Source organism: Pocillopora damicornis, chromosome 9 (genome assembly GCF_964200805.1).
Source record: "Pocillopora damicornis chromosome 9, jaPocDami1.2, whole genome shotgun sequence".
In the NCBI taxonomy this organism is placed as follows: Eukaryota; Metazoa; Cnidaria; class Anthozoa; order Scleractinia; family Pocilloporidae; genus Pocillopora; species Pocillopora damicornis.
This window is the reverse complement of record NC_142678.1, coordinates 1,354,585-1,379,814: the sequence shown is the minus strand read 5'-3', so window position 1 is coordinate 1,379,814 and position 25,230 is coordinate 1,354,585. Positions and strand designations below refer to the sequence as shown.

At 39.5% G+C, this 25,230-nt stretch overlaps 4 protein-coding genes across 7 annotated transcripts in view; 2 read left to right on the top strand and 2 right to left on the bottom strand.

Annotated features, from left to right (window-relative positions):
• Nucleotides 1-1,147, bottom strand: part of LOC113685694 (uncharacterized) — a 36,431-nt gene extending 35,284 nt beyond the window's left edge. Inside the window, exon 1 of the mRNA XM_027203228.2 lies at nucleotides 791-1,147. Coding sequence (XP_027059029.2) covers nucleotides 791-857 — 67 coding nt within the window. The 5' untranslated portion in view covers nucleotides 858-1,147. The remainder of the gene's footprint in view (nucleotides 1-790) is intronic.
• Nucleotides 1,148-1,944: 797 nt separating this feature from the next.
• Nucleotides 1,945-6,823, top strand: LOC113685730 (matrilin-3). 4 transcript variants are annotated; one of them, XR_016179557.1, is made up of 7 exons: nucleotides 1,945-2,792; nucleotides 3,601-3,677; nucleotides 4,012-4,287; nucleotides 4,679-4,922; nucleotides 5,237-5,253; nucleotides 5,492-5,570; nucleotides 5,674-5,813. XR_016179557.1 is itself a non-coding variant. In XM_027203267.2 (6 exons), exons 1-6 carry the CDS (start codon nucleotides 2,720-2,722, stop codon nucleotides 5,710-5,712), a joined length of 726 nt encoding a protein of 241 aa, XP_027059068.2. In that variant the 5' UTR covers nucleotides 1,945-2,719; the 3' UTR covers nucleotides 5,713-6,823. The 4 variants fall into 4 exon arrangements, 3 of the variants coding, with proteins under 3 accessions (XP_027059068.2, XP_089037822.1, XP_089037823.1); XM_027203267.2 differs by lacking the exon at nucleotides 5,492-5,570 and having other exon boundaries at nucleotides 5,674-6,823; XM_089181696.1 differs by lacking the exons at nucleotides 5,492-5,570; nucleotides 5,674-5,813 and having other exon boundaries at nucleotides 5,237-5,433.
• On the top strand, nucleotides 6,810-10,560 carry LOC113685726 (matrilin-3). Its single transcript, XM_027203263.2, has 5 exons — nucleotides 6,810-7,203; nucleotides 8,528-8,713; nucleotides 9,335-9,675; nucleotides 9,971-10,211; nucleotides 10,404-10,560. Exons 1-5 carry the CDS (start codon nucleotides 7,119-7,121, stop codon nucleotides 10,460-10,462), a joined length of 912 nt encoding a protein of 303 aa, XP_027059064.2. The 5' UTR covers nucleotides 6,810-7,118; the 3' UTR covers nucleotides 10,463-10,560.
• A 1,082-nt stretch (nucleotides 10,561-11,642) lies between these two features.
• On the bottom strand, nucleotides 11,643-17,725 carry LOC113685728 (uncharacterized). The gene is made up of 4 exons (XM_027203265.2): nucleotides 17,292-17,725; nucleotides 14,688-14,885; nucleotides 14,050-14,375; nucleotides 11,643-13,552 (listed from the first exon to the last, which is right to left on the bottom strand). Exons 1-4 carry the CDS (start codon nucleotides 17,341-17,343, stop codon nucleotides 13,307-13,309), a joined length of 822 nt encoding a protein of 273 aa, XP_027059066.2. The 5' UTR covers nucleotides 17,344-17,725; the 3' UTR covers nucleotides 11,643-13,306.
• Between the last annotated feature and the right edge of the window lie 7,505 nt (nucleotides 17,726-25,230).

Below are 25,230 nucleotides of genomic sequence, written 5' to 3'. Positions count from 1 at the left end.
GAAGTCTTGAGGGGGAGATTCTTCTATTCCTATTCATTTTGCAGATCATGCTTAATTCCTTGCCAAATAACATTACCTAACACATATCTTTTGTTTATGACAACTGACGGATGAAAATTAATATTTACGAAATAGGGTGTTGTGTGACACAATCCATGTCACACAATCTTTTTCAACAAAACGTCATGCCTTCCACGAACGGTCGCACAAAATAATGCATATTCAACATGCTTGCCTTATTTTCAAAGCGTTCGATGAAATCGTAACATATGTGAGATCTGCCTTTCACTGATAACTCTAGCGATCGGCGCCGTCGCAAAATTTCTCAGCGAAGCGAAGTTTCCGTAGCTCAAGTCAACGACTACAATCGATTCGTTGTTTAAAAAAGATTACACTCCATGTTACTCGGTATTCAGGAGAAAAAAAACAGAAATCGAATAGAATGATGTAAGTATTCGTCAGCTTACGAGAAGTATTGTAAAATATCGTCATATTTTACAATTTCAAAGTTTGAACGGGCAAGGTTTCATTAAATGGAGAATTGCCAAGATGGTCAGATTTCGATTAATTTTGTAATCTTTGCCCATAACCCTTCGCTAAATCCGTGGATTAGTAAATTATAATGACTCATTTCGATGGAATTTTCTTAATAGAAACTGAAATTCCCCTCTGTTAAGCACAAAACTCTTTTCTTTATCCTTGCACAAATTAAAAAGTCTAACACATCTCGCGTGAGCTAAAATTTATACGATAGCGTTATTATTTTCAGTCATGAATATTCATTACTCACGGGCGCGTATTCTTGCGAGAAGCAATCCGAAGACAAATACCGTCGTTAATGCCTTCAATGGAGCCATGTTTCCAGGATCTTTGTAGAAACCAAAGCGCTGAAGTTTGGTCAGGATGTTGTCAAATTCATCCCGCTTTTACTGGGGCCAGGCAAGGCCGCGAGAGTAGAATAGTGGTCTTTGTGAGGTAACATGATACTTGACTGACTGAATCTGTAGTCATGGAGTGGAGCCGTCTGCAGGTCTTCGATCACCGCGGTGTTTCTATCGTTCTAGTTTCTGTGTGATGGTTTCAGCTTCTGTGTGACTAGCAAGGGGCATTATACTTCCTACAGCTCGAAGATGTCAGTTAAAATGACAGCTGTCCCAAGAGAGATATCAAGGATTTTTCTAAGGGAGCTGTCAGATTTGCGTTAAAATGAATTGACTCCGAAGACCAATTGAAATATTTGGTACATGCAGCTGAACAAATATCAAAAAATAAAGCCAAATTATCAATGGCATTTAGCTCGCAAACCCTGACGCACCTACTCCCCCCCCCCTCCAAAAAGAATTAAACAAATAAATAAATAGATTAATTTATAATTTAAAATATACTAAGTAATTAGCGTGAGGACGTATTAATACTGTGACAACCGCGCATAAACAGTGCCAATTGATTGTATTAGATAAAACGTCTACGACAGGCCGTAAAAAAAATCGGTTTTGGCATGTTTTGCATAGCCAAGAAACCAGGCCATGAGCAGGAGTAAGCGGGGAATCATGTAGCTTGTTCTTAGCTGAAGCACAGTCTGAAAAGAGGATGTAGGCTCACGGTTATTATAAGATGTACATACTCGTTAGAAAATTAACGTGGAACGTCCAGTTGGTCCTGAAGACTAGAGAAAGTCATAGGTTGAACTCTGAAGCAGTGGGTGGAGAGAGAGGGAGGCGCTTTTTGTAGCATTTGTCATTGGCTAGAAGTCAACTTGACGAAGAGAGAATCAATTACACCCTAGTACCCCTGAACTCTTAAACTCCCGTGAGTGACCAAGACAGAATTTCTCCTTACCATATCTAAACTGATATCATGCAGACAAGTGATGAGAATTAAGAAAAGTATCAATTATGGGATTACTAATTAATTAAGCGACCTCCCACATACACACTGGTATGTGCCACTAAACAGAGCATGGTTTTCGATATCTTGAACGGTAAACAGAGTGTGCAATTGCCACTGCCTAAAGTTCCAAAGAGGATCTGAAGTTTGGCCTGCTAGCCTTGAACAGATTACGAACTTGAATGTGCACCTTTTACATGCATGCTACTTGCAGGAATTTTCGTCGCGGCAAACATAATTAATGCGCGATAGGGAAACTCTGTTTTCCGGAAAAAAGGGAAAGGAAAGCAGAACGGCAAAAAAGCGAGTCTTCTTGGGCCACATGGTTCAAGTTGGTGGTCTATTTTAATACTGATTCAATTCAAATGTTGAGACGATTTGCCATAAAAAGTCCATTTGAGAGTGAAATCATACCACAATCAGAAGTTTTATTTTCTGGAAAGCGCGATGTAACTGCGCCTGATTCGGCGGGCGTTGAAACAAGGGGAGAAGAACATTTAAAACTTTATCTTGAATTAAAGCTTTAAAGGGGTTCGGGTTTATCTCTTTATGTGGCTTTCAGTTCACTGATAACAATACGTCAGACTGAGCCGAAAAGTGCTCCCTTATAGCATTCAATTGAATCAACTTTTGTTCGATGTGTTTGTTAATGAAATCAACCGCTATTAGGCGGCGAAATTCTCTCACAGTCGATGACGCGTTGAATTGTCGATGTCACCAACTTGTCACGGAATGTTATTAAACTTTATCAAATCTGTTCGCTCTAAGCATAACCTCAAACGAAAGATGTTTGTCGTTCAAAGTGGTACACGGTGAATCCGCATCAGAAATCATGCGTTACACCAAACTACTTCTAATCTGCAGCGTTTTGTTCACGTCGAGAGCAGGAACGCTTGCTCAAGAAGGTATGTTATCATGGGCAGGTTTGTTTTTCTTGCGCCGGAATTGAAGGACAGAAATTAACAATGTCTTCTAAGAGCATATGAACTGTAACCCGTACTGAACGTTTGCCTTCACACTGAGGACAAAATGAACGGTGACGTAAGCTGATTTAGGATCTATGTGTTTGCGCAAATGTGATCAGTTTTACAAAGCAGTTTAAATGATTGAGTTAGTGATCGATCTTCACTTGAGCCAAAAATCACTTTGAAATTCATCTCTCTTCATGGCCTTTACGTTCTCCTGAGTTTTCAACCAATTAATTTCTTTTTCGCTTGGCTTCCAACCCCTAAATGATCATTTAAATTGTTATGGCTAGACCATAGTCTGTTAGAGCAAAGAGCACGTCAGATTTACATCGCATGACTTTTCGCCTCTGGAGCTGGTTCCGTTCGAAAGGGATGTGATGTTATCTTACAAACTTTTGGTTCACTAGTCAAGTAAGTTTGACAGGTATCACGGGCATAAGTTGCTCAACACTGCTCTTCCTGAAAGCACTACATGCAAAGTTCCCAATCACTATTCAGTCTAAGTTCGGTCCAAGATCATCAAAACAAGGGTAAGAAAAATATAAAGCTGATTTCTGAGTGAAAAAAGAAATAATGCATCACGTGATGCTTGCATTGCTTTGCATTATTGTTGACCTAACGACTACTCTATGTAAATTAGGCCATATGCTTGTGTTTTCTTCATATTTTTACTCTTGACGAACAATCTTAATTCTAATAACAACTTCCAGTTCGTGTCAAAGTCAACAAATTGTTTTGTTTTTAGAAATTCTTTGTGCGGAGCCAACAGATCTTGGAATCATTTTAGACTCATCCGATACGGCTGGGAGCAAATGGCGAGAGGTTTGTAAAGTACAATTCCTTTACCCAAAAATTCCCGCTCCAAATTGATAATCAAATACGGTTTATATAAATTATCACATTGTAGGAATTGTCTTGGTTATCTCCGTCTTATTTTTTGAGCGGCTATGAATTTTCTTTTTTTTTTTCAGAAATTTTCTGCTCTGTTTTTATTTATTCCCTTTTAAAATTTGCACAAGAGGACTTGAACAAGTAATGATGCGCCTAAGTGTTATGTCGAGCATTTCACGAAAGACTGGGGGATAACTAGTCACGTGATCGACACTTTATAAATTGCTTTACGTCATCTACGTGCACGTTTTCTTTCGATTGTCAGGTTCTGGACTTCACCACTTCTTTGGTGGACTTTTTCAACATAGGCCGCCTAAAAAGCCATGTTGGTTTAATCACCTACAGCACAGATGCACAATTGGTTATGGACTTCAAAACTTTTGAAGGTGACCGCCTAACTCCGGAAAATGTGAAAGACTTGATCGAAAAAGTAGTGCCGACCGGAGGTGACCGCTACATTGACAAGGCGCTAAAACTGGCGAATGAAAGACTGTTTACTGCAGAGGCGGGAATGAGGGTGAATAAAAGTGACATTAAAAAGGTCTGTCAAGAAAGTCTCACGGCGCAATAATTTTACAGCAGAACCAGAAAAATAAGGCAAATTTTGCACAAGGAGTATTGAAAGCTATATCTCTATATTTCTTTTGGTACGCTTAACTAGCGATGTCAGCAGGGTCAGTGAGCTAAAAACTCTCAATCACATGCAATAAATTATATCCTGTTTTCCTTGCATGTCCGGTTTGAGCTATTGTATGGGCTCTCTAAATTTTTCCTGAGTTTGCTGTTGCGAAAACTTTAGCCGTTGTGATCATTTTAGTCACTTAAGTTAGGTTTATCCATCTCCTTTTAACGATAATTCTTAAGTTATCATGAAAATTACTGCGCTATTTTAAAGCGAAACATTTTAATATTTTTTATTGTTCTATTCACAGATTATGATTCTGTTAACCACTGGTAAACAAACAGGCCAACAAAGCAGTGTCAAGTCATTACAGGAGGCGTCTGAGCCTCTGCGAAACAAAGGAATCAAGATTTATGTTGTGGCAGTTGGGAATAAGGAAGATATCGATGAAGATGAGCTGATAGAAATTGCAGGCGCTCGAGAAAATGTTATTACCGCGGAATCATACGACCAACTTGTAAACTTGGCAGAGGAAATATCCAAAGTTGCTTGTGGTACGAAAATTGAGTTCGTCTTGAGCATAATGATATCAAAATCGTTATAGGCCAACAAAATCTTTAGAATACACGTCTTGTCGAGTATGAGCACATTTGCGATTTTCCTGTGAAAATATAAGCTTCAAATATCAGCTAAGATTGCCAATACCTCCATAGCAACGTCTAGCCATCGAACGACGCTCTCGGTCGTGAGCTCTAGGTACGAAAATGATCGAACCCTGGACCACCCCAATTGCGACCAGATTCTCTACATATTTTACTGATCGTCTCCTAAATTTTATTTTTTTACTTTTTTCCTCCCCTTTCTGTAGGAATAAAGCTTATGGAGGTAAGCTATTATTCATCAGATGAGTTCCTCGTAATAAATATCTGATATGGAAGGCAGCCTCTCACAACATCCAGTAACTCGTCTCATTTGACATGCGCGTTACTGGTCGTGACTTCACTAAAGGCGACCAAGAAGTCGCCAGTAGTGAAGCAAAACAATATATCATTCTAAAATCCCAAAGAACAATTAATTTGCTTATTTGCGTTCATCTGCCTTTATACATTGCGTGTTTTGCAAGTTTTGAGGTTTAGCTCTGACAGCTTTGGTGAAGCCATGGTTGATAATATCCAGCAACTTTGTCAACGGAAGTTTACTCGGTGAGTGAACAAAATAATTTTTACCTCTTGGCAGTTTCTTACTTCTCTCAGACAAAGTATTGGCCATCAAATTTATTATTCCGTCTGTGTTCCTTTTTTTCAGTATGATCTGGAAAACAAAACAACCATTTTGGCGACGTGATAGAGTGACCGCAGACCACTTGAGAATTACTGTTATCACACTGGGTCTGGGAAAGAAGACAACATTTGTTAGCCATGAGCGAAAGACGTGAAATAACCGACCTGAGCCTGGCTTTAAGTCGCGCAGACCCAAACTTCGAGATATGCGCAAATAACCTGTGTTAGGATCTCGGTTAACAGGGACGAAAGATAAAGCTGCGCTTCCATGCCAAAGAAATTGGGGTGGGGGGGGGGGGGGGGGCGCCTGGGGTTCAGTTAAAGGTTCTCCTTTCTCCTTACTCCACCCCCTGAAATGTGTTTTCCTCCACTCGCCCCCCTTTTTCGCTCGTTATCAAAATTTGAGGGTCCGGATCAGAGTAACCCGCTCTCCCTCTCAAGGCTTATGAAAAGCGCTTAATTTGCGCGATTATAGAAAGAAGATGGTGTGTTTTAAGTCTTATGCAACCTTTTGCAATGATTCAATTGAAAGATGGTGTTCATTAGTCTGGTACAAACCAAAAAAGAAGTCTCCCGGCGAGAGAAGACAAATAAATGTTTCGTGCAAAAGGAAAGATCTAGAAACATTTGATGGCAAAAGGTAAAAAAAAATTCTTCACCAACCCACGTTCTCCACCCCGCCCCTTCACTTGTGGTTAGTAGTTATACGTGATCATGTCATTGCAAGAATTTTAAGGTCAGGCAAACAGTTACAAAAATAAACACAACTCTGACGAGGCGGGAGGGAGGGGGTCTGGATCCCCCGACCATTCCTCCGTATATCCTTTGTATTAATGCAGTTGAATCTACGTTTTTCCCGTGGCAACGCGGGCTGGATTAATTTAAAGACTAACAGTAGGTTGGAGAACTTCAATTACTGGTCACTCATCCATAAAATCAGTTTCACGTGACGAACATCGATATCGTGCCTACTGCTGACATTTGGATCGCTAGATAATTGTCACAGGGACCCATAATTAGTCAAACGCAGCTAAAACTCCAGTTTGATTCTTTAATATCTAACTGGCTTTCGACATGGAGACTCAGCGGTAGGTTACGAAGAATTCGAAGAAGCTATAGGGTTTGTAGGGTCTATCCAGTTTGGTTTTATAAAATATATTAATTTTATCTATTGTTAGAAATTTTGATTGACGAGTACTTAATGTTCTGAACCCGACCACGGATGCCATTTATTAGGGCACCTCATACCTTAATTTCATTGGTCAATTTTATGACGTGCGAGTCAAGATTGCGAAGCTTATGCCAATCACATTGGCCTTCAAGAATATTATCAGTGACATTATACTCCGAGAAAAATAATATCCAGGTCATATGAACACAGTGGTTTAGAATTTACTTGAAGCGCCGTCAGTTTAGGAACGTATAACCTTGCTACAGCGAATCTCTATCCACTGTATTAAGGAAGGCAAAATGCACTTGTTCACAGCTTTGGCAGTTATGGTGTCTGTGTCTTTCTTTGGGTCTTCTGTTTGCCAAGACAGCGATGAAGAAGCGTGTAAGTTTAAGAGATGCAGGTTTTATCACTGATTCTTCAAAACGATCTGATCTTTAATCTCGTAAAGGCCCAAGGCCTAAAAAGAAAAAAAAATAGGCACTAACAGTTTGTTTACATCTTTCTACGCTATTTATTTATCCACTCATTCCAGGATTCGAACTGCACATATATTTTTCTTGTTTTAGCCATCTATGTGCTTCGAATTCGTGTAACATAGATAGATCATGGCTGCATTGCGTTGATATGAAAACATTTGGCTTGCTTTCTTAAGGATCTTAAGGAGGAAAGGACTTTAACATGAAATTTAACCCATTGTAGGAACAGGAAGGAATTTAACTTAGCGCAGACCGCGCTAATTATAATCGGCAATTAGTTTTTTTTAGCATCATGGATGGTTGTTTCTGATGAAATATCACATTGTTACAAAGATGAAATGCGAAATAACCCTTCTGTTACTGCAAGCAAATTAATAACAAGAGTGTTCTTAAAAACACGTAGAGTAGTTAACGCATCTGTGCTGTGAAATATACGCTTTTTCTTTGCTAGCCATTCCAGCTGTAGTTGAGTCTAGTCGGGTCAAAAGGAATCAATTAGACACAAACCGTGCGTTAATTTTTCAATTTTTCTGCATAACGGAAACGGCGCAAATATTTCGTGAAGAAGCAGTTAAAAAAGTGCGTAATCTGCACGAATTTTTGTGATAAGCTTATTACGAAGTTGGAATAATTCGTGTACGTCCTCATCTTACCTATTCACGAAAGGTTTCTTTTTGGGGGGTTTTTCTGGGATTGTTTGAAAAGCTGTATTTGGTGTTTTGTTTAAATTTCTGGTTTAAGAAAGTGTTTTAATTATTTGGTTTGTTATTTCAAACTGAACGATTCATTCCATCAACAGCTTCTTGAGATGCCAAAGGGGAAACGAAGTTGACCTTGTGAGCAACAGAAATTTGAATGAAGCGGTTATCAATATAACAATATCGGTGCCAAAAAAGAGTCGAAAAGGGTGGTATATCTGTACGCAAACGGAAACACAAACTAAAATAAGATTTAAGATCGAGTAATCCTATTTAAGAAATCAAAATATGATTTGATGTCACGACATTTTTTTTTTTTTTACATCGACTGGGTTTAATCAAAAATAGGAAACAGGTCTGTAAACAAAATCAAACCACTCCCCGCTCTGCTCATGTGGTTTCCGTTGTTTTTCTTTTTCTTCGTATAATCGCTTCCCACAACTAGATAATTAACCCAAACACGAAATCTAGCGTTCTTCGAATAGTACATATGCATTGTCTTGTCGACATATGTTTTATTTATTCTCGTAGTGCAAAATTCTGGCGATTGTCCTCGACTGACGTGGCATCACCGCTGTTCATTCCCAATCGTTCACGAATGTGCGGTGGATGTGGACTGCGGGGAGACTAAAAACAAGTGTTGTTACAACGGCTGTAAACTAACGTGCCAAACAGCTGTCAAACGCAAGCATGGGAAACGTCATCGAGGATATACAAGTAAGGGACGGAAGGGGGGGGGGGGAATGGGGTGGTCGGAGAATCTTTGGAGGAACACGTTATTTTCAGGAGAATAGAGGGGGGATTAGTCATAGTCGACAAAGTATATATAAGGAGGGGAAGGAGGGAACTGTAGAAATTTAACCGTTAATAACTGACAAAGAGTGGTAATCATACGTATATTACAGAACCTTATGGGAAGATCAGGTAAATTTTATTGCGATACGACCAAAATCCTCTGATCTTGCCACCCACCTTCCCCCCCCCCCCTTCCTCCGTGCACAATTATGACCGGTCCCTGAAGCTATTGAATTTTCGTTTCCGCTATGGATGTTGCTATTGGTTAAAATATTTTGGGGGTTTCATCAAGTCGATAAAATCTTTCTTACGCCGAAGTTGTTAAGCGAAGATATATACAGCCGAAAAAATTGCCTAAAATAGGGCCATCACTTCATCAACATCGCAAAAAGACCAACCTTAAATTGCAGCCGATACAACATTAAAGAGCCAATTATAATGATGGCCTTTGACTCGAGCTGTTATTATGGAATCAGTCACCCTTTTGACGTCATGAGGAAATTCTACCTAACTTTTTTTTTTCTCATTTTTAAATCTATGCAGTGTGTGAAAAACCCATGGACCTCGTTTTCATGATCGACTCGTCGGAGAGTGTTGGTGTTGAAAACTTCAAAAAGATAAAAAAAATGGTAGACAGAACCCTCACCCAGTTCACCATCTCGGAGAAGAAAACCCATGTCAGTATCATAATGATTGACAGCGTGCCACACATTGAGCTGAATCTCAACACCCTTAAAGGAGACAACATCACAAGTGATAACGTCTTTAAGGTAGTTGACAACCTCAAGTTTATCAGCGGGCAGACAAGGATTGATCTGGCTCTGCGCATGGCACGTAAAGAGGTATTCTCGAAATTGGGAGGTGGAAGGAAACACGCGCAGAAGGTGAGCTTCTGGGATATCAATTAATAACATAAGTGTCTGAGCAGATTTGTATGAACAAATCATTTTATTTTAAAAAATTTTGCGAGACTACGGTTGTTTCTTAAATCTTGCTCTAAAATTTTGGGGTGAATTTTGTGTGCAGGAAGTCATAATTGACCCATTTGCGTATGCCTTACATTTAAGTGCTGTGTTCGAGAGACCAGTTCGCTTGAGCTGTCTTAGTAAGGCTTGATTGAAGGGGAAGGGATTTTAGGGCCCTTGATCAGTTACATACACCTTTCTCTTTGTCTTTTAGATCCTTCTTGTTTTTAGCGACGGAGGACAGACGTGGAATCCAACAATGCTTAATCTTAGGAACGAAGCAGAAGACCTGATGATGGCCGGGGTGCAGATTTATCCTGTGGGAGTCTGGGCCGACGAACTGAATATGAGAACGCTTCTCGATATCACATCCAGCCCGGACAACTTTTTCAACGCAGAATTTTTTGGGAATCTCCTGGCACAATTGAAGAAAATTTCAAAAACGCCTTGTTCTGGTAAGTTGTGGCTATAGGTGCTCATATAAAAAATGTATTCCCAAAAAGATCTTCCAAAATCGGCTTCCTCTATCTTTACACAAAGTTTCCAAAGATGATGAGCAGTACTCCGGTAATCATTTCTGAGCAAAAGTAGCTTTTTCCAGTGAATCTCACACGTATCTAACAAACCTTTTGAAACGATCTTTTTAGGTTCCCTGAAACGTTTGCTGCTGAAATATGGACTGAGGGGACTAACCAAGAAAGAGTGAAGTACGGCACAATTAAGGCTGGGTTGATAACCGTCAAAAATAGCACCCAAGTTATGAAAAAGTGAAATGAAATTAAATCAAAAACCAATGTTAATAAACGTACTTCCTCTTTGTTTAGCCAATGAGCAGACCCTCATTGTTAGCCCTGAAGGACGTGCGTTTCTCCTTCCGCGGGAAGATTTGAGACCAATTGGGGAGATGTTTGCCAGGAGTCTGGCACTAATAATAAAATGCTACTCGCTCGCTCGCGTTTCTCGAGGCCTCATATTTTCCCCGCGAGCGAACAAAAGCTCGCACTGAAGCGCTGATAATGATGGCTTTGCTCGCGACCAATTTAAGGATTTGAAGATTTTGTTAAAGAATGAAATTAAATCCTCACACCCACGATCTGACGAAAAATTCCCCATGGCGACCCTTCTACATTTCCTTGAGTTGTAGTTTTGAAAATTTGATGCTATACCCGAACGGTTTTATTTACGGAGGACACGAACTGCCGTCACAAATTGCGCCTATGGCGAGAGATGTCGGAATAATTTCCAGTGGTAATGAATAATTGAAACGAAAACATCTCTAGAGTAATAATTTTGACACAAAGCAAAAACTGATTTCAGGGATATATTGGTTTTCATACATCGAGAATATTTTAAAACATTTTTGCTGTAGAAGTGATTCCTTCAAGTTTGTCTTTTAATCCCAACGCACTGGTTGAAAATTACAAACAAAAATAATGAAATATTCAAAAGAGTTCGACAAAAGTGTGAACATCTTTGCCACACATTATAGATAATGCGATATTTGTTCGGAGCTCACAATATTTCTGTTTGTACATAATTCCCATGCACTCAGCTACGTGGATAAATTTTACCTTAATAATCGACCAAAAGTGTAATTTACGTCTATTGTTTTCTATTGTTGTCAATAATGATGTTTGACAGTGTGGCGCTAAAAAAAAACCCGTGCATTTGAACAGACAATCACAGATAGGCTCAGTCGCTATTACACGTAGTTTCGATGGTTCTCACGCGGTTGTAACAAACTTGAGTATGTAATTCAAACGGAAAGTCAGAAATCTTGAACGTGAAATATCAGTGAAGAACTTTCGCTTTCCCCAAATCATCTGAGAAATGTGCTAAGCGCATTGTATGTCATTGAGGCGAGAACAGGAAAATTAATAAGGTTAGTAAATGGTCACTTTTAATTTAATTACGAATAAGTTAGGTTTGACAAGAGGCGATTAAATGAAAAACTCGGCCTGAAAATTTTTGCCCTTTCCACCGCAATGAAGGAGGTGTTATCATACCTCAGCACCCCGCTCAAGGTAAGACACGTAACGAGTACTTAGTATCGTTAGCTTAAACCTTCGGATTTCAATTCGGTCCGGCTCGATTTAGTATTGTTTGAAACTATTAATCCGGATCTTCTTTGGCTTTTGATTCTTAAAATGGCTCCACAAGAGCATCAAGGTTTGGAAGCGACTCTAAGTCGTTAGCAAACCATTAGAGACATTGAAGTATAGCACCGTCGGGGTAACCTAGAGTATTCACATACTCGGGGTGTCGAACCTTCCACGACCAAGCGGCTGTACATTACATTTCAGTTACAGTTACACGGTAGGATCTGGGTACGAGATTACTGTCGACATTTGCTGACACAGGAACACTCGCAGTTATTTCAAATAGGTACGAACCCCACCCAACTAGATTGGATGCTAGTCACACTTAGGCATCAAAGGAATAAACTAACAGCTATGAACACGACTCTGCTAAGTATGAACACGCCCTCCCAAAGTATAGAGCCGAATATCTGTGGTACCTTACAATCGATCAATTTAAGTCTTACTTACCTCAGTTATCATAGTTACAAAATGAAACCCCTTGTCAGCTCAGCCTTCTTTGAACAAGGTTAGTTTACTAGTTGCTCCCTAAAGAGGAAGAACCTCAGAGGAAAGACCGCTGAATCATGGAAAGTTCCTTCCTTCCCAGTCTCTCGTCATTTTTATAATTGACGGATGTATGACCTGGGAACAAGTCTTGAGCTAAATACTCGAAAGAGGCTATTTAAAATTCTTTGTTGTGATTATCTCGTCCTCAAAGAGAAAGAAAGGGTAGACAAACGGGTGACAAACGTCCTACAAAAATATTTACCTACCTAATGAGTATTTATAAAATAACCTTAGGCTACTGAATGACTTTGAATAATACCTCAAAGGCGACTCAACTTATGATTGCAAAGTTGCTCGCCCACTTGAACATCATTTCGAAATCGTGATTTAAAACGAAAGTGCGCGTACAAAAAAAAACATTGTAATACTAACATGAACAATATGGAGACATAAAGCTAGAATATTAGAGGGATCTTAAAACTTTCTGGCTACCCAAGCAATTATGCAACACTTTTGACTTTTACACCATAGCGTATCCCATATAGTACATGTCTCTTAGGCAAGTGCGTGTGACAAGAAAATCCAAATAGCAACTACGAAACCCAATGTTCCACCACAAGAAAGTGCTCCATGACTATTTTAAATCGTGTCATAAAAAATACTGGTTTTGAGCCGGCTTCGTAATCTCCTCGATCTTAACAAGGTTTTTCAAAACTCTTGAAATGCTTCCTGGTAAAAATAAATGGAATGGAAGATAAAAAGTGCATGTTAAAGACAGTCGAACGAAACCGGAAGTGACGTCCCTTACAATTCGGCGGAAATGAAATAGCAGCTCACGATAGGCACCGTACCTACAACGGTTTTCTTAAATTCGGAATGCCTGTTTCTGTTTGTATTTATGGCATGGGTTGAAAAAAAGATTCTACAAAAGAAATTTGAATTAAGACAGAAACATTGATAATTCAAAGCGCATCAGAATTGCATGGTTGTTTCTCGAGCTTCTTCAGTTCGTTTAGCATCTCATCATCAACGTCAGGCCAAACGTAGATGTCGCTCGTAGCTATCTGCACCAGAGTCATCAGGCTCATTTCATCAGTAATTCCTACAGTCTGTACCAGAACGTTAGAATCTCTAAATTCTTGCGCAACCTCGTCCACGGCGTCGCTTTCATCAAAATCTATGTTTGCGTCGGACAAAACAAGGAGGACCTATGACAAAAAGCAAAAGACGTTTTTCCAGTTGCTCATAATATTTCATCGACTTAGGTTGCTGTAAATATAGTCTGGGATGTCATGCAGTGCTCAGGAGTGCGTGAGTGTAGGTTGACTGACATCCCACTTCCAAAAATTTCTCGATGTGAAAAATGAATCCATGGTGTCACAAAAATTTAAGGAATCCATATTTGAAGTAAGTGGGTATACGTTTCTAGAGAAACTGACAGAGGTTCTGCGTATAACAAGGTAATTCAGTTTTATCAACTTAGTTCAGTGATAATGTGCACTGGCTTCCACAAAGACTTTCTAAAGCTGAAGTTTCGAGTGTTAGCCCATCTTCAAAGCAAAGAGAAGAATTGTGTGTTGAATAAGTGTTTATATACAGAAGAATGGAGTTTCGCTATTGGAGAATAACTTAGTTGAATGAAAAGCGTTTGTCGCCCGGTTGATACCGCGAGGATTAAGAGTGTAGATTTGATATGTATGTTTACCTTCATGGCATTTTCTCTTGCCCCTTTCTTCTCATCAAACATGTGTTTGGCATTCTTCAAGGCTGTTGTTAGTTTTCCATTCTTTTTCGTGGGTGTAAATGCCTTCATAAATTTCCACACATTAACATGGCTGATGTTTCGGCCCTTAAGTTGATCAAATCCAAGCAGCGGCTGACCCTTTTTTGAAATTGCTCCCAACGCTATGCGAGTATTGTCTTCTCCGATGGACATTTTGTGGACAATTTTGAGGACCATTTTCCTCACTTTTGGCCATGTGGAAATCTGCGCGTCAAATAGGATGGCGAGATCGACAGGAGCCTGACACCCTAAAGGCAAACAAAGGAGGTTGGATTAGAGCGCAATGTAGTCAAAGCAGCCAATCAGAAAAAAAAAAGAAAAGTAACACAAGGAGCCAATTAGGAGAAAGCATTGAGGGAAACATAAAACGAAAAAACAGTGGACTTCTCGCGGTCCGCTTTCCGTCATTTCTCCACCAAAGGGACGTGGACAAGACGTATTTTGCTATTTTCAAGCGTCGATTCAAGGATTACAGGAAAAGTGAGTAAAATTCTAGTTTTTTAAACCGCAAGCGTCTTGAACAAGTTGCCGTCAAACTGACGGAAATATAGTTTACTTACAATGAGTAACTGGATGTACACATTTATTGTTACAGCCCATCATACAGCACTTCATCGACGACGTGCATTCATCGTCAGCGGAACACTCGTCTTTGTCTTCACCAGAGGAGAAGAGTCCTCCCAGCAATCCAAGTTCACCGGCACAGTCCACTGGAGGTCTCACATACGGGCATTCTCCAACAGGACTACTACGTTTGCCTGCAAATTGTGACAGATTCGCCGAGTGAACAGGGTGTGGTGGACTAGTTTTCCGGCTTTTAGTCTATATGAAGGGAGGGGGGTGGGGAGGGGTGTGAAGGGACGTTTCAAGGGGGTGGGGTCGAATCTTTTCATCTTGATATCTAGTTCAAGACGGAAAATGATATAGATAGTAGCATATCGACCTCATCCAGTTACCAGTAGCGAAATCAGGCCAAAAAAAGGGTAAACTGATTGTATTTTCATTAAAAGGCTACGTGTTGCTATCCACCAAAACGTCGAAAAACCTCTGGTATAGAAAAAAAAAACCGAGCTGAAGAAAATTAATAAGTAGTGAAATTACATATCCTTTTTTCCCCTGTTTCATTTTTTCCCTTGTTTTTTTATCATTGCTCTTTTCCACAAAGATGATCATTGTTTGTTTAATTAATTCCAGCTGTAAGTACCATCTTGACCTTTCATCAAGGTGTTTTATCACACCAGTAGTTAACTGCATTGACGCAGACTCTGACGTGTTGCTTGGTATGTTCCCTGCTGCCAGCCAGATTCCTAGATCGATAAGGTGGCCTATAACTCTTTCTAGAGTGTTCTATGCAGTTTGATTAACTCGCTGTTTATTGAGAACGGATTAAGTACATATTTGAGGTTAGCTTTCATGACAGTCGCCTGACAGAAACGTGAGTAATACGCGCGCGAGTGATCAGACGTGGTGAAGCTTCGCTCGCGCGTGCGACTACTTCTGGCGTTTGTCGGTCTGAACCACAAGCGTTTGTTTCCTTTACTCAAGTGTTGTATGTTTTTCCCGTTGGTTTTTCAACTGGTTTTGAAAGACGCTAATCTCAAGTATTTCCTACCAAAGGTGATGAAAAGTGGATATGAACTCACTTGAGTATATTCAAAGATATCACTTTCTCCTTTTGTTTTTGTTTTTGTTTTGTTTTGTTTTTTTTTACTGAAATTCGGCAGAAAAATGTGTTCTAGTTACAACCTAAATTTTCTTTTCCGACGATATCGTGATTTCCCCCTGTTTATCTCTATTGAGTCATTCTTCAATTTTCTTCTCCGTTTCTCTTCGCTCTTATATCATCACTTTTCAAGCCATCAAATTACTGCCCTCCACCTGTTGTGTTACATTTTTACAGATTAGTCCTACATAGAAATTTCAAGCAAAATCACACACTTGCGAGAACTGCCCTCGATAAAAACAATGTTAGTCGTCAGAAACAATGATACACTCGTTTCCTGTGAACTTTGATAAGCGAAGTTATCAACCTTTCAAATTACTATCCTCGTTTCTACTTCCAAAGAAATACTAAACTGCCATCTATTCTAAGAAATGGTTGGAAAGTCACAAACTGGTTTAAGAAATTTTTACTTTCATTCGTGCATGACGCAGGACATAAACTACATTTTCCTGTAAACAGCTTCAGTAAATCTGTTACTATCGATGTTTAGTCATAATGCGATCTGTTACTACAGTTCATGTTCAGTTATAATGCGATCCGATAAATTCAATTTATATCATTGTATTAGCGGTTGCAGTTTTTCCTATATCCTCTATCAAGATTACATCTTGAAAGATACGTTGCCTTTTCTTTGCTACCTAACAGAATTGCAGAAACAAATTTTATCGGTGTACAATATTCTACACACAAAAATATGGCTTAGTTGATATTTTGCAGTCAATCTGATTGCGAGAACCTTTTTGTCAAAGCTGTGTAATCGCTGCGTTGATTGCTAGAGATCGAGCGAATGACGTCCATAAACTCAGTCGCAATTCTACAAAACACTAAATTTGTCCATTTTGCAGTCAATTGCGAGAAACTTTTTGTCACAGCTGTGTAATCACTGCGTTGATTGCTACAGATCGAGCGAATTACGTCCATAAACTCGCAATTCTACAGAACACTAAATTTGTCTTAAAAATCCGTAGACATTCAAGCACATAGTTCAACTCAGGTAATCGTACTTAGAAAAAACACGCCTTAGATATGCCACTTAATTAAGCACATACAGCTAACAAGATTCAAAGTTGTTATGTCGAAGACGGTTTTGGCACTTTTCTTTATTATCTTAATTGTATCTAAACTTCAACTCAGCCGTAAACAACGTTAGGATGCAAGATTAGGATGCGTCTGACCTACGGTATAAAAATTAAGGCTGAGAAAGGCGAATAGGCGTCTCCTAAATGCAGGCTATTTCACCACTGTATAAACTTCTCTAATTCTTACCACCCAACCGATCTGTTTCTGTACTTTTTGTCACCCCTCAGTTTAACATTGTTTAACTTAGTTAATTTTTCAAACGACCGGTTAGCGCTGAATGTGCATCGTAAAGTAGCCATCTGCCTTCCAATTTCACCAAGTTCGATTTTCAAGACAAGAAAAGAAAGGAAAAGAGAAATACCTTGACACAGCACAACTAACAAAGTTAGAAACAGCAAAGTGATTGCATTCATCTTGACATAAAATCCTCGCTTCTTTTCTATCGTGTGTTATTGTTGTTTACTGAAGCCTGCCTTCTGAACGCTCATATAGGATGGACTGGAAAACGCGCTGAGGGTCATCACTCTTTATACTGTTCATTTACGAGAGCTGGCTGTAATTACAGACATATGTCGAGAGCTAATGGCATTCATCTGTCAAATAACCCAGCATATGGTGACATCTACACTTAAACACGATAAAACATGCACGCAAGCACCGCTTACAGACGAAAATACCTGATGTTACCTTTGATATGACTCTCAAATGCAAAACAATCAGTTAAGGGGGGAGGGAGCGTCAGACTAACAGTGTTCTCAAGAGGCTGGCACAGCCACAAGTATGAGAGAGTTGACTAATTTAAACTTGGATACCCTTGCTAAGGGTATTTCGGGTTTAGTTGTCCATGAAAAAAAATTGATGTTTCCGGATCGTAATTAACAAATAGAGAAGCCTTGACTGTACTCTGTTCTGTTGCAAAAGCAGACAGGAAGCGGATAGAGCACGTTTTCCCACTTCTTGAACACGAAACTATATATACTATATGAGTGTTAGCTGTGTTTGATTTTTATTATCGTACGCAAGCTTGCAATCTATTAAACTGGGCGTGAAAACCTTCAAAACTCGGACTGTCCATTCGTTTTCTTTTTGAGGATTTTCGTCTCTGCTCACGTTATAATAACGTAAATTACGGTGCTTGGCACTTTATAAATCTCTGTTTGGTTCTTCTGTTGTTATTTGCCGGCTCGCTTGTTCCGAAATTTCACAGGAACAAAAAAAAAGGTCGATACTGATGGTCGATATTTGGCAGATAGCGTGACAACTCTAGCTCAGCTCTATGTTTTAGACTGTGATGGAGCACGCTTTTTAAACCAATGACATCACGCGTTACATAGTGAAGTTTTAGACCTTATTTGGTTCTATATCCTGAAAGCATAAACACAGGTATCTTTGATGTGACTAAATTTCGTCGCACTAGTTTAATTCGCCAGTATTAAGAAAGAGTAAATGCATCTTTGAACTGATTGAGCCATCAAAGCAGAAGAGTGGAGGCAATAGACCAAAACATATTACATTAGCGAAGGAGTTATTTTCGAAGGCCAAGGTGAGAATAACAAATGGCCCTCCTAATAAGATTTTGTTTTCACAAACTCGATTCGGCTCCTGAAAATTTAAGTAAGATTTTCTTACATCGAGCCAACTGAACCTATGAAAGACATGAAACGGTTTCAAGTCAAAATAGTTTCAAAATAACCACACCTCTACCCTAAAATGTAATTCTTCTGTTTCCCGATGATAGGTCCACTCGCTCCTTAGATTTTCAAACATGCAATAACGGTGTACTCTTACAGAAAAAGCTTTGTGATTGGGTGTTCCTCAAACATTTACGTTTTAAATTTCCGTTAGCCACGTTCGCTCGAGAAGAATCACGTTTTCGTGAGAAATCACTTATTTTTAGAAGGTTGATCGCGTTTCAGTCTAGTGGAACTCAGAAGGATAATTCCAAAATTCAAAACGTATCTGTTAGCAACCCCCTTAGCACGCAATATTTCCATTCAGAAATACACGACATTGGAAACTTGTTTAAGCTTGTTTAAGTGGTACTTGATGAGTAGCATACACACACATGACACACAATGCATGGAACTGAGTTCTTTCACGTAGTTCTTTGTCATGGTTTCAAGAACCTCGCACACATCGCGCAGTTTTACTCTAAATCTCTTCTAAAGCTAAACCTACCACCTTGAATCCATCTTTACCTAAGTATCCTTACGTCACCAATGCGATAGACATTTGTTAGAGACGAATTAAGATGAAAATAATGATAAGTGAGATATAGCAGTGCAACTTCTTCAATCTTAGCCTACGAGCACGCAAATCTTCTTTGCCACCGGACGATAAGTTTGGGAAAAATGTCCCCGTGTGAATCCTGAGAAACGTAGTGCGCATAATATTTTGGGGGACAGAGAGGTATCGCCTGAAATTCTCCTAAATTTAACCAATAAACCTTTTCAGCCAATCTTTTTTGTTCTTGTTTCTCCAGCTTGAGCTGTTTTGTTTCACCTGATCACAGGTACTTAGGCTTAATGAGTCTTATTCAAATTACATAAGGATACAATGGTTGAGTTCTCATGTGTGATCTCAGTCCTCTTACTTTCGGAGGTATTATTAGTAAAAGTTTCCGGCCCACGTTGATGGGCGTACCATATTTTATGAGGAAGGGTGTAACGTGCGATCAAAAGGTGGTTTTTTATAACAGGTCCTGTCACCTGAGCGGACAACTTCTTAAGAACTGAGGCAGATTTAAAGCAAGATATACGCATCATCTACTTAATGGACTGGTTCAATCGTAAAACACAAAAAAAATCGCGGTGAACCAATGACAGAAGAAAGAAATGAAAGCATGCTCGTTACCTATCTTCCTTAATCTTCACCTGTTTGATCTCCTTCTGCATGCGACCTAACTAAGCGTACACTTAATGATTTTCTTTTTTAAGTTACGACGTCCCTTTTCTGCCGGATTTTCATATATTTCGATGAATTAGCACCTACAGAACTTGCAACACATATCAACACATTTTTCTGTGATTTCGCAGCCGTGACCCTCTGAATATCAAATCCACAGGTCTACCTGCGTAAGTTTCAAGGTCACCCCAAGTGCGGTGCCTCACGCCATATCTTTCAACAACGAACGAAAATACTCTTTCATATGGCTTGCCAGAAACATCTTCTTACACGTAACATGGAGATTTTATTCCCCCTTACACCCATGTAATGACTGCGCTCTTGGCAGGCCGAGTTTAAACTTTAAACATATGATATGTCATTCGTTTTGCGACGAGCGTATAATGAAGAATCGACCCCAGATCTGCGGATTTCTTACTTTGATCCTCTACCAGCGAGCTGTACATGTTAGCGAGCAAGTCTCAAAATTTGCCATCTTTCTTATTTCGTTTTGCTCACAAGTTGCAACCTTGTTTTAGTGCTTTCAAGAATCGCAGATTGGCGAATTTGTCTAGTTTTCTCTCAGAGAAGGACCAGAGTCTATGCATTTCGTTATTTGTAATTCGTTTTAAATTTCTCTTTTCGTGGCTTTCCTCGTTGATTCTCGCTTTGTTATTCCCTCTTTTGAGTTTCTCTATTTTAACAAAGCATCATCTCACACACTGTGCGAGGACAGTATAGATAATGAGATAAAATAAGTCCCGACCTTGTCTCCTTACATTTATTGCAAAACTAACTTGCGTTCAGTTGACATAGCACCTCTAACAACCTGATGAAACCGCTAAAATATAGAGCCTTTTGTGATCCAAAGGTATATAAGCGGACGCAAGAAGTGGTTCTACCATGAGGGAGCGATCCTTTAGGGAAAGTACACAGGTTTTTAAATCTTATAACGTTTTCAGTCCCCTTCATTAAGAAATACACCACGTTGTGGATCAAAATCAATCCTTTGGGCATGTTTGAGGCGCCACAGACTACAACAAGCGAAATGGACCTAGAATACTTCGCCTTCAACCGTTCTTGCAATCCAGTTCAGTCCCCTTTGGTAATTCGCCATTTTAGAGTGTACAGAGAGAACAATGGGTTCGTTCTTTTAAGTTTGCTAGAAATGCTTTCAAACATGCAACGTTTGACCCCATCGAGCCCCACCCACGCAGTTTAAATTACAAGATACAACTTCTGCCCACCAACATTGATGATCCCGTGGGGTCTTCCGCTCAATGAACGCTCTGTTGGGTTTTGTAAAGAAATGGTCGCTTCCAGAAGACCTAAGAGAAGGGTGGGTCCAAGCTGCCCGGCACGAAAGACGATGAAAAAGGAGAGAAGTTACCTATGAAATTCTTTGTGAGAGGTTTGCGAAGTCGGAGGAGGGCTGTCTGAGTTCGGTTAAAGACTATACGCGTTCAAACGGCAAACGGCTGTAATCATGAAACCCACAAGGATATACCACCCACTTTTTCGCGATCTCGAGAGAAAACCTTGAGTATCCGTTTTTGCTTTGGATTTTGTTAAAAATTACACATTACAGAAGACATGTCCAGCCACATGATTCAAACTGAATATTCGTTGCTCATTTCTTATGCATGGTTAGTTTTTGGAGCCATAATATCCTTTTGGCGCTCAAACAAAATGCGTACACCACTATTATTTCGGATAACCTGGCTTGGTAATTTCAGATAATTGAAGCCGATATACAATTTATTGCAAAAACTAACAACAGTTGAAAAGGCGAACAAGATATTTCGCTCTCCACCGCAAAGCCTAGTTAGCAGAAATTTTCTTTGCATGACCATGCAGTAAAACAAGCGACAATGCGTTGACCCTTTCGCACAAATATTGAGGCTAAGAACAGTTAGAAGACAAAAATACGTCTCAAATTCATCTTCTCTTCTTCTTCTTCTTCTTCCCACTCCACCAATTTGTTTCTTTTAGTCTTTAAACGTTTGTCCATCGTTAATTTGATGTTTCATTAACTCTTTGATCAAACGGTTACGGCTGATTTTCTGCTCGAAGTAGCTCTTCTATTCGACTTATAACAAAAACATATTCAAGCTGTGATCTTTGCTAGTGGACTGCCATGCCATTTAAGCAATTGCAGAAAAACCCCGAAAAAAAACCAGGCTTTGATGGGATTCAAAACTGTGCCTCTTTTGGCGCCACTATCAACTGAGCTACGAAGGCACACGTTAGGAGCAAGGCACTTAAAAAGAAAAAAGTTTTTAAAAGAAACATACCTGGCAAAGTTTCTCCTTTACATAGCAAAGCCATCAAAGTTATTGACAGTAACGCAACATTCATCTTCCTCTTTTTTTTTCTGCGGCGTGTGTTGTTGAAGGTTGCAGTCGGCTGACGTCTGATTGCACCGGATGAACGATAGCGAATAAGGATTATTTAGGATAATTCAAGATTATAAACTAATACATTAAGAGTTGTGAACATATCCCCGATCATAAACGCATACAATTAAAGCTTTTGTACCTTTGAATTATTTTCTTTTGTTTGTAATAGATTTGATCAGTTCGCATGCAATAGCTCTTCTCTAGCTCTACCTGTACGAGAGAGGTAGGGGGTGAGTTCAGGAGGATCGCGGATCGGAGAGCCTTCGTGGAAACAAAATATTCTGTCCAAAATGCCAGATTTCACTATAGTATTCATCTGAAGTCGGCTGCCTTGTGAACGCTTCAATGATGGACTATTTAAAACAGTGAGGGTCTGCACCTCTGTCCGTTCTATACCCACGGGATTGGGACTTTAAATATTCAAAACCGATTTGCAAGGCGTTGTTAAGAGGCGATCTCTGTAAGAGCGGTCCAGGGCATTTCGCATCGGAAAAAAGTTTTCCCTCAAACTTTACCCAATAAACTATCTTTGGTAACAAGTAAATAAAACCACATTAGTTTTTGGAAATACCTTAAAATAAAATTTTTAGAGCTCTCAAAAGTCAAAGCTGCAAAAGGCCCTTTTTTGACCTCTTGCGACATCGAAAATTTCAAATGTTGAATAGCCCGGTCCTCGTATCACACCGCATGCAACAAAAAATATTTTGTATTCTTAAAGTGTGTAATATATAAGGTGTATAAAATGCATTTCAATTTTGATATTCGTTTATTCAGAGGCTCGTCATAATTTATTTAAAAACACTCGTTGGACAGCTTTCTGAAATTGGTTAAAAGTACTCTTTCTTTCTCGATTGATATTGCTCAAGTCCAGACCAGACCATTAAAAACTCCGCTTGATTTCTGCTAATAAGATGTTTGGCTGCAGAAAAATATAAAAACATCTTGCACTTATTGATTTTCTTCGCCGAGGTGACTTCGAACTTTTAGCTATATTGCAAGCGTGACAGCCGATTATGCAAATAAATTCATTGAGCAAACTCCGACCGTTTTATGTGAGTAGCTCAATAAATCTTGGATTTTAACCATTTTAAGTAGAAAATATAGTAGGACAGAGCTTTAAACCACACCGATTAATACTTTAAGCATTTTAAAAGGCCAAAATTTGACAAATTTTGTTATCTCGTGACGAAAGACGTCAACAACAACGTATCGAATATCATAATTTGATTAGCGCTCGCAAGCCCCTTTTTTAAAAATTTGGCTTCTGTTATTTCACATTTGAGTTCTGATGGCTTACGCTATTCAAACCTGTATGAACATTTCAAAATTAAACTACAGGATTCTATTTAGTTTAACCGGCGATAACAGCACACACCAAATTCATCGTGACCAGTGACTGTCACGTAATTCCATAGTGTAATTGTCCTGAACACTTCTCACGTCTAAATAAAGCAGCAATTTCTCGGATTTCTCGCTGAAAGGGAAAAATTGATATTTGGTCGTCACATCTGTCTGCATAACAGTCTCTGTTCATAAGTTTGAAGAGTTCTTGTAAAAAAAGATATCGCATTCGCATAACGGGTGGACGTCATAACTAGATTGCATAACAACTGCACTCTGAAATCATTTCCTCCATTTTTGCAAGAGGTGCTGCATTTGTATCTTGCATTTTGAATGCGAGCTCAAAATGTTCGCATATGTCTCTTAGCATCTTGACTTTGAGACTAGACAACCTTGCTTCTCTTCCCAACGAGCACACATCATAGATATCAAACATGATTGGATGTTTCAATCTATCTCATCCATTACTGTGTTCCTCGCCTCTCTCAAACACCCTTCGTCTACATCAGACGCGGATGCTTCTATCAAGTGGTCGTCTGCGTCGGTGGCATCATCCGATTCTTGTTGTATTTTAGATTGCTGTTTAAGGCACAATCTCGAGAAGAAACCCTGAATCTGTATGTTGGATAACCACTCTGTTCTATCGAACATTCTCTCTCCATCTATTGTGCAAGCAGTTCGCATATCCTTTGCTACTTTCACTGGGTTTGGTTTCTGCCAGTGTCTCATCCGATATTAAATTTCTGTTTCAAGTACTGCCTGACGTTTTGCGAAAGCTGTTCACTTGCACCTCTCTTATGAAGAGCCCATCCCATGGGAAGCTTTGATGTACTTGTCAAGGGTTCTGTGGCCACTGCAACCAGTTCAGTCGAACTTTCACCCTCTAATGACAATGACTGAAAGTAATGAACCCACTACCTCTTCACTTTGTCATAAAGACTTTAAGTCATGCTCGCAGGCACAGGACTTACATGATGAACTAGCTAGTTCATATGGAAGTCAAGGTCGGCCTGCGTCTTAAAATCTTCATCGCAACCAGGTTCAGGGTATTGATAGGAACTACCGTCGTTGCCATCATTGCTTTCTCCTGCTGATGCAGTTCGTTGAGCAGTAGTGGGGAAAAATGGAATCTCCTTCACCAGATCCGTCATTTTTTCTGTGGAAAAATTGCAATTTTAATTTTACCGAATAAACTTTCCAGACCCAACATTAAACGCTCTCCAAACGCGCAGGCCCTCTTGTGTAAGTTGTTGAAAGTGGCAATCGTGATGCCCGAGCCCTCGTAGAGTTGATACTAGCTTACTGTTGTGATAGCAACCTGCTTCATCCGATCTTATAAAAGGCCTTTTTTATTCCTGAATTTCTTAACTTTATGGTGACAAAGAGATTTTCTAGGACTGACAGCACTGAAAACCAGTCTTTTTTACAGCTGTTAAAAAGGTCTACGTATCAGGTTACTTCCAGGCTTTCCTCCTGTCTTACAACAGCGCTACTCACATGCCAATTGATTGCCCTCTAGGGAAACCATTCTGCTTGCTTTTCCCGGAACTTCATCGCTATGAACTTCATCGTCCAGTCAACTATTATAAATGCTTCATCTCCCTCCAAAGTATCGAAAATTTGCCGCTCGTACTGATCCTGGTTTCTGCTCTCAGGATATACCCTCTCCATTCAAAG